The 9,435-nt window shown below is 40.3% G+C and overlaps 1 protein-coding gene across 1 annotated transcript; it reads left to right on the forward strand.

The window, feature by feature from the left end:
• The first annotated feature begins 4,027 nt into the window (after positions 1 to 4,027).
• On the forward strand, positions 4,028 to 9,102 carry has2 (hyaluronan synthase 2). The gene is made up of 3 exons (XM_086113809.1): positions 4,028 to 4,654; positions 7,964 to 8,065; positions 8,173 to 9,102. Exons 1-3 carry the CDS (start codon positions 4,028 to 4,030, stop codon positions 9,100 to 9,102), a joined length of 1,659 nt encoding a protein of 552 aa, XP_085969935.1.
• The last annotated feature ends 333 nt before the right edge of the window (positions 9,103 to 9,435 follow it).

The raw sequence follows: 9,435 nt of genomic DNA on the forward strand, positions 1-9,435 counted from the left end.
AAAAAAATATTTATTTATTTTCACTCATGAAGGGTTCGGTGAATGTGCATATTAACTGGTTGGGTTCGGTACCTCTAAAAAGGTTAAGAACCACTGCTGTAAAACAATCACGCATGTGGACTGCCCAATAATATACATTTGTAAATTTAAAAAATGTCCAAATGTTGACATGGGAGGTTTCGGGCCGACGGCAGCTATAAACACAACAAATTGCTGAATAACTTATTTTGAAATGAATTGCCAGTAAAAATGACAGTTCAAATATTATTACATTAATTTTAAAATGAGGATTTGGGAACAAAAATGCTTGCAGGAGTTCAACGTTTCTAAAAGTGAAGACAATTTTCAAGTTTGGCATTTTAGCAAAAAAAGCACATAATTTATTCACGCGGGCCACATAAAATGATGTGGCGGGCCGGATTTGGCCCCCAGGCGTTCAGAGTTGACACGTGCTTTAGAGGTTTGCTGTATTGTTGTTTTTTGTCAATCAGAGTTGGAATACCCTCTTCTGTCTCCATCATTTTACCCCTCCCTTCATCTTTCGTGTGTATTTCGGTTATGTGTTAGTTACTCCAAATATCACCTACTACACTGCTGTGGATGGTCTATTTCGATGGCTATACAATCCGCATCTGAATAACTTTCTTGTTGATACGGTTAATTCTATCTCTTTTTCAAATATCTTATGTTGTAAAAAGTGATGGGGTGGGATGTTGACCATGGTAACTTTATGTACTGGAAGAAAAAAGAAAATACGGTTCACTTGTTGTAAATTCCAGTCTCTTGGAGGGAGAGGGGGAAAGATGTCACAGATGTTAAATAAGAGGGTCTGGCTCACCCATTGAGGTAAGCCTGTCTGTGTTGAGGTAGGGATGTCGGTGAGTCATCTGCACCAGAAGCAAACCTCTGCCACAGGACACCAACACAAAGCGATGGGGGGCGGGGGGGTGGGGGGGGGCATGGCCACGGCCCATCACAATTTGCTGTAGGGCTCCCTCAGTGGAAACACTGAAAGATACCAAGAAAAAAAATCTAAAATGCTTTCAAACAGAAGCAACAGACCGAGCAAAACCATTTTTAAAAACAGCATAAATATCATGGACGATGGATGGATGGATGGATGATGTTGAAGAAAAGTAATAATAATAATCATAATCACAGTCATTATCAGCAGCACGGTGCTTGATTGGTTAGCACGTCCGGCTCACAGTGCAGAGATGCAGGGTTCGATTCCGGCACCGGCCTTCCTGTGTGGAGTTTGCATGTTCTCTCTGTGTTCTGTGTGGGTTTTCTGCGGGTACTCCGGTTTCCTCCCACAGTCCAAAAACATGCGTGGCAAGTTAATGGAACACTCAAAATTGTCCCTAGGTGTGAGTGTGAGTGTGGATGGTTGTTCGTCTCTGTGTGCCATACGATTGGCTGGCAACTGGTTCAGGGTGTACCACACCTACTGCCCATAGATTCATGAAGATAAACAGTTCTTATAATAGATGGATGGATAATAACAATAATAATCATAATAATATCTTAGACTTAGCACCTGTCATGGGATCCAGAGATTGCAACCAGACATTTAGTGTGTGTGCGTGTGTGTGTGTGTGTGTGTGTGTGTGTGTGTGTGTGTGTGTGTGTGTGTGTGTGTGTGTGTGTGTGTGCGTGTGTGTGTGCATGTTGAATAGGTGTTTGAAGGATTTTTTAGAAAACATCCAACAGGTGAGGGGTTTGCAGCACTGAAGGCTCTGTCACTAAAAGTGTCACCAAGTGTGTTTTTTGTTCTTCCTCATGGGGTCGCACACATTTCTGAAATTATTTAAGATGTTTGATATCATTTTGTTTACCCCGCCACTTTCGTGACCTACTTTAGCTTGATATTATCCAGTAGATTTTATGATACTTTCTTTGCAAGTGACAGACGAGTGCATAAGCAGCACTAGAAAACTGAAACGCACTTGTCTTTTTCTTCCCACGGAGATATAAACAGATGACATCACAGGGTGGTCCGCTGTGCGCTGAGCCACGCTGAGTGGGTCTCCGTTGATCTGCCAAACAGATGGAAGTAGCAACATAATAACTGCTGGAAAGAACACTGCGAGAAGAGCACGTTCATACAAATCTGTCAGTTACAGTGGAGACGAAAAAAAAACGGACTTGTTTTTTTTGAAAAAGCAATTAGTTTGATTGGCAAACAGCACTAAATCAGACATTTATGTATTTGATGTTTGTCTCTTCATTGAAAATAATTGGACCAAAAAAAAAACATTCACAAAGGACTTGGAACCTAAATGTTCCGCGTTTGTTGTTAATTGGGTCAAGAAGTCCGTCCTGTCATGTGTACACAACAAGAGACTTGGAACAACTGGTTGCATCCAACTGCCGAACATTTAAGTTGACATTACGGACAGCATTAATGGAAAGGAACATTTTTTGGGGGGCATTCCTTACCTGGAATCCATCTGAGCGCTCAACAGCGAACCGCCAGTCTTACCATTCTGTCTCCCTCTTTTGGTCATTGTCTTGTGTATGTTCCTCTGAACAGGTTGTAACTGGGAATGCAACTTCCTTGTGACTTTTACATACTTGGCCAGTAAATCTAATTCTAAATTCTTTGTTATTTACAGTGTATATTGTAGGGTTGAAAAAAAACTAGAAAAGAAATTCTGATCTCTCCATCATATGAACATTAGTGAGTAGCATTTACATCACAGACTGGAGAGGTTCTGGATTTATAACTCAGCTCAGACCTTCTTGTGATTCTCTGCCTTAAGATGTTAGTCTGGCTTCCTTCCATATTTCAAAAACATGCTTCTGGGGTTAAACGAAAACTCCAAATTGTCCATAGGATAAAATGTGAGTCTGAATGGTGTTTGTCTGCCTAATGCCGGGCTTATTTTCACAGTCTCCTACTAAAAACTGAAAGTCAGAAGGAAGTTTTAGAGTTTTACTGGGGTCACAGCGGCATGCTCCCGTCATCTCGATCGTTTAGTGTGAGGTGGTAATCTCAGCTGTTTTAGGTCAGTCTTTCCTAGATTGACCTTGCGACATCAAACGGATTTGATATTATCGATATTATCACGACTCTTTCAGTCTTTGCAGTGACATGACACAACCAACAACAAACAATTAGAGGAGCTCGAACAAAACAGGAAAAATTGCAAACACGAGAAGGGCAGGAACAAAGGGGAAACACGACTCAGCATAATCAGAAAAAAAAAATCCACTGTAGGAAAAAAAAATGGCCAGAGAATATACTTGTAGTTTTGTAAATAGTGACCCTGCAAAACGTTTTTAATCTGATAATCGGCTGTGAGATGAAAGTTTTCCAAATCTCAAAATCTTCGGATGCACAAGTATCCTAAATTAGTGTAGTGCAACTATGAGAGGTTTTGTGTTGAGTTGATGTGGCACAGGATGATGGGTGTCACATGCCATCCTAATGACAGACGTCCAATCTCGGGTGTACTACTCTCACCCAAAGTCATCTGGGTGAGTAAAGTGAAGCGAGAGAGAAGAAGAAAAGTGGGACTGGAGAACTGAATCAATCCTTCAGTATGTGCGTTCCTCGACAACGGGCAAACTATTGGCTGCAGTTGTTTGTTTACATTTAAACTAACCATCGAGCAAATGTGAGTAATCACACTTTGATCGTGAGATTACAATCCCAGTTAGAGGCAATAAAACTCTGCAACTCCTATTTGCCGAATGCCAATGTTAAGGAAGCTTTTGTATATTTCAAACAACAAATAAGATTTCATTTCATTTTTTTAAATTGTCTGATTATATTTCAGAAATCTTTTTTTTTTCATGTTTTTCTGTCACCTACTTCAATGTTACAGTTGCAGTTGTGGTTAAAGAGCAACAGAAATCAAGTTGACTTCAGTTCCCAATAATGCTAGTGTTAAATGGTGTATCAAAACAGTTAAGCAAAATAACATGTCTGCATATTATTTGCCGAAATCCTATTAAATGTTTCGCCGCAATCATGAATTAATTTCCATTTCCCCCCTGCCCTCTCCCCATCCCAACCCAGATGAGTGGTCAGCGAGTCCTCACCTATCTGCGGATATTTGGGACCACAATGTTTGGTGTTTCACTCCTGGTGGGCATCTCCACAGCATACATCATGGGCTACCAGTTCTTCACCACAGCCCACAATCATCTGTCCTTTGGACTGTATGGAGCCATCTTGGTTATCCATCTCCTTATCCAGAGCATCTTTGCACTCTTAGAACACCGAAATATGAAGCGGTCCTTAGAGACGCCAATTAAACTGAATAAATCTTTAGCGCTATGCATTGCAGCATATCAAGAGGACCCAAACTACCTGAGGAAATGCCTGGTGTCAGTAAAGAGGCTGACGTACCCCGGAATCAAAGTCATCTTGGTGGTCGACGGCAACTCGGATGATGACTTGTACATGATGGACATTTTCAAAGAAATCATGGGATGGGACAATGTCGCCACATACGTGTGGAGGAGTAACTTTCACAGCAGGGGCCCAGAGGAGACAGATGAAAGCTATGCTGAGAGCCTTCAGCAAGTCTCGAGACTGGTCCTAAACAACAAGTGTGTGTGTATCATGCAGAAATGGGGAGGCAAGAGAGAAGTCATGTACACAGCCTTTAAAGCGCTTGGAAGGAGCGTCGACTATGTCCAGGTGAGAATGTACTGTAAAACTACACTGAAATGGCAAAACGAAAAAAAAGTCAATAATATAACAGATTACTGTATTCCTTGTATAATATTCCCTTGTTTTTGTCATTGTCCATCTGAAATTAGAATTATAGAAAAGACAAGGACGATTGACACCGGAAGCCAATGGCAGAATGTAGGTTAGGGAGCTAATTTGAATAAATGCCTCTTGAGGATTCAGGTGAAAAAAGAAGACACTTTAGACATTTTTATGTTCTGCAATATGAGGTTACAATATTTACAACGTTATGAGATGCTGCAAAGATTGACACCTCGTCGTTATGATGTTTTCTGTAAGGTATCTTAAAGAGGAAGTAAAAAAAATGTCTACAATCATATGTTCTGTGCACTCCCATTAGTATAAACGTGGTACAGAGGAACCTAAAGTTATGAATTGTTGAAATGCTTCTGTGAGCTCATCTGTAACTTCAAATGTTCATAAATCGAGGAAATATTTCCCATTGAAATCAATGGATATTCAATATATCCGTTCCAAATGCAAAATTAAGTTATATTTCCCTTTTTTTTAGCCACTTTATGTTTAAAAATAAATGAACTGAAATATAGAAATAAGTCAAAACACACATTTATCAGAAATAGAATACTTAAACCAGATAACTATTTATTGCTCGTTAACTTTACCAGAAGAGAGGAACAGGGGAAGAAGACTACAGCTCCTCCAGTAAATAGTCTTCTTCCATACTAACATGGAGAAAATCTGATTCAGGTGTTTCATATTATGTGTTTCTTTCCTAATTCGTTAGTTGATTTTGGCATACCAATTCAGGGAAATGTGTCCTTTTTTTTCATCACATTGTCATTTAAAAGATTAATACTCCATAAATTTCTTTTGATCATTTTTAGTTTTTTTTTTCCTGGCTCACACTAGCGAGTGCTTTCTCATGTGTCTTAAAAAAAACAAAACAAAAAAAAACACGTTGCCTGGTTCCAAAACGTGAGACGAAGAGCACAGATCTTTCTGCTCCTGTACGACAAGCGCTTCCAATAACACTCCCTTGAGCAGCTTCACTTTTCTTAGGAGCCATTCTGACTGTTTCACGCTTTATTTACTTGTTTGGCAAAACATGGGACATGCATGGGACGGCATTCAACCCGGCCGCTATTGGCATTGTGATTGGGTGAATGCATTACTGTATATGTAGTTGGAACTTCTACCTCGCCGCAATACGCAGGCAAGGCTATATGATGTGAATTACACCAAAATTGACCATTTGTTCTCTTATTTAAATATAAAACACCCACATTCTAAATAGAGTTTAAATTGTAAATTGAGTTTTTACAAAAATGAAGTGATTTTCGGACGTCCTTTAAGCTACCGGTAGATTGTGATCAGATGTTCAAGGACATGGAGGGGGAACCTCCGCCTACATATGCAACGATAGTTTTTAGATCACAGCAATGCGTTATGCACGTTGCCAATGACGTTTATGCAGCGTGATAAGAACATAGATCCATCCACTTGTCCATGCCCAAACTGTTCGCATCTCGAAAATAGCACGTAAATAAAGGTAATGTTTGGGCGAAAATGTTACGTATATAGGGGCGTTTGTAGCTCAAGGCTCCACTGTATTCCGATTAATATTGTGCTTGTGGATCGGGGATTATGATTTAAGGTGCAAAATCCACCCCTTTGTAGCCATCTCAGGGGCCGAACATTTTGCCACTTTATGTCTACAAGTACTAAAAATGACATCGCAGTGTCGAACGGCTCAGTTACCAATCATGGCTTACCTGTTCTCTGGGTTTGAATTACCTGGGAGTCAAATTCAGGTCAAGAATACAACATGACACCCAGTTTATGTCCTTGCAAAAGCTTTACATAAACTCAATACTGTAATGCATTGTAATGACGCCAGCAAGCCGAATACTCACAAAAGAATCACATACGATTCTGTTGGTGTTCTAAACATGGCTCAGGTATTAAAATGACCATTTAAAGAGGAAAATTGACAAATCCAATATATATACACACACACACACACACACACACAGTGGTGCCCCACCTTGCAACTTTTTCGAGTTACGAGTCCTGGCTTGGTGTATTTTTTTTTGATGAGAGAACTTCACATAAACTTGACGAAAGAGAGGGAAAAAAGGAGAGCAAAAGTCTTTGATGCAATTTCAGCAGGTTGTTGAGCAGTAAAATCAAACAAACACACCGAAATCGTTGTCATAGAGCACCATCTTTGTTTAACAAATAGTCTCTGCACAACCGGACTTAATAAATTGCAGATTGAATACATGACCAACATTTGAGAAATCCCCCAGTACTCATGTGGATGCGGTTTTCTGCCCCTCATCTTTTATCACTCCACCAGAGAACCAAAACACAACTGCACAATGAAAACACTCACAAGGAGCTACAGTACAATAAGCCACAACTCACCATTCGACGCTAACACAAAGATTAACCTGGCATCGTTCCTGACGTCACTCATATGTCCTGAAATGCACACACTGCACAACATTTCAGCGATTGTCGTTGTGACTCAGCTTGTCTTAATGTACAGTAACTGCACTTTAACTTTTGAATTTCTTTTCATTGTCTTTGGTATGTTTTTATAGAATATAATGCTACTTTCTACATATAAATTATGTAACAAAAATGTTGGAGTTTGATGGAACAAATTAATGGCATATCAGTTCATTTAAATTTACCCTCCTCAAAACTCACTTGTATTCTTTGGCATTCGACTCAGCATGACTTAGATTTGTTCTTGGTTTTACTGTTTGGTGCTTTCTACCGCCTTTATTACCGATTTGTCTTACTGTTTATTGTGCATGTTAAATTGCTCCTTGTACAGCACTTTGTATGCAGCGATGGCTGTTTGAAAGTGCTCTATAAATACTGTTGACTTGACTTGACTTGACTTAAATGGGGACTATTGATTCGGTAGAAAAAAAAGAAATATGAGCTTGGTCACAGGACAAATTATTTCATTAGCCAAGGTGCCACTGTAATCATAAAGATAGAGTTTGGACATAGGCTATGTGTAATCCCTGGTGCACGGTTAACTTTCTGTCTTAGCAGAACTTCTCTGAGTGTCAGTACACTGCAAGTTTATCGTGTCCTTGTTTGATTCTCTAATGGACTTTTGAACCACAAGAGAACAAAAGATAAATGGGGATATAAAAACATGTACAAAAAAAAGTCCAAAAGCTGTTAATCATAATTCTAGTGGGTCAAACCTTTTGCATGGCTGTACCATGATGCATTGTGTATGGTTGTTTTTGTTTGTTTTTTTTAACCCAGGTGTGTGACTCTGACACCATGCTGGATCCAGCATCATCGGTGGAGATGGTAAAGGTTCTTGAAGAGGACCCCATGGTGGGTGGTGTTGGAGGAGATGTGCAGGTAAGGTAACCAAACTGCACTTTTAAACATGCCTTTCTACTCGTTATTGTTTTATTGATATTCTCATACCTCTTGTTTTCTGTGTTTGCTCATACATCTCTGCCTAGATTCTAAACAAGTATGAGTCGTGGATCTCCTTCCTGAGCAGCGTACGGTACTGGATGGCCTTCAACATTGAGCGGGCTTGCCAGTCTTATTTTGGCTGCGTGCAGTGTATCAGTGGACCATTAGGAATGTACCGAAACTCACTCCTGCACGAATTCCTTGAGGACTGGTACAATCAGACCTTCATGGGATCCCACTGCAGTTTTGGGGATGACCGCCATCTTACGAACAGAGTTCTGAGCCTTGGGTATGCAACCAAGTACACTGCACGGTCCAAGTGCCTAACAGAGACACCAATTACATACTTGCGGTGGCTCAATCAGCAGACAAGATGGAGTAAGTCGTACTTCCGAGAATGGCTCTACAACTCCATGTGGTTCCACAAACATCATCTTTGGATGACCTATGAGGCTGTGATTACTGGGTTCTTCCCATTTTTTCTCATCGCCACTGCGATCCAACTCTTCTACCAAGGAAGACTTTGGAACATTTTGTTGTTTCTCCTTATTGTCCAGGCAGTGGCACTGATCAAGTCGACATTCGCCAGCTGCCTCAGAGGCAACATTGTGATGGTGTTTATGTCCTTTTATTCAGTACTGTACATGTCAAGCCTGTTGCCAGCCAAAATGTTTGCAATCGCAACTATCAACAAATCTGGATGGGGGACCTCCGGGAGGAAAACAATTGTGGTGAACTTCATTGGTCTCATTCCAATATCAGTTTGGTTCACCATCCTCTTCATTGGGTTCATCTACACTACGATCCTGCAGGCTAAAAAACCCTTTCCTGAATCAGAAATGCTCATTCTGATCATTGGGGCGGTCGTCTATGCCAGTTATTGGGTGATACTGTTGACTTTGTACGCAGTACTCATAAACAAGTGTGGTAAAAGGAAAAAGGAAACACACTATGACATGGTGCTGGACGTTTGACTTTGCCGACAACACTCAGCATGTACCACTGAAATGCCTTACTGATGCTCTTCTTACAGACGTTCTGATTAAGATGAGCCTCTCTGGATTTTTGTGTTGAGTTCAACTACAATGGGCAAAACCAAAATGCTCAAACTTGAATAACAAGAATACAAGAATTTCAGGAGCACCATAGAATTCAAAATCATGGGATCATAGTGTCCGCTCGCTTGCCTATATTTATTTTAAATCATTTTTGCTCATCTGAAAAAGGTGTATAGGCTTGCTTTCAGGAGACATGATGACTGAATATGGCAAGAGGAAGCATTTTCAGTTGGCAGGAAGCGTGCATGG

Source organism: Hippocampus guttulatus, chromosome 6 (assembly GCF_054856545.1).
Source record: "Hippocampus guttulatus isolate MCC_2025c chromosome 6, RoL_Hgut_1.0, whole genome shotgun sequence".
In the NCBI taxonomy this organism is placed as follows: domain Eukaryota; kingdom Metazoa; phylum Chordata; class Actinopteri; order Syngnathiformes; family Syngnathidae; genus Hippocampus; species Hippocampus guttulatus.

Excerpts from the sequence above, each read along its gene's own strand:
- has2 (XM_086113809.1), top strand. The coding sequence starts at position 4,028 with ATGAGTGGTCAGCGAGTCCTCACCTATCTGCGGATATTTGGGACCACA. Across the intron at positions 4,655-7,963 it reads GGAGCGTCGACTATGTCCAG|GTGTGTGACTCTGACACCAT; the intron begins GTGAGAATGTAC and ends TTTTTAACCCAG. Across the intron at positions 8,066-8,172 it reads GTGTTGGAGGAGATGTGCAG|ATTCTAAACAAGTATGAGTC; the intron begins GTAAGGTAACCA and ends ATCTCTGCCTAG.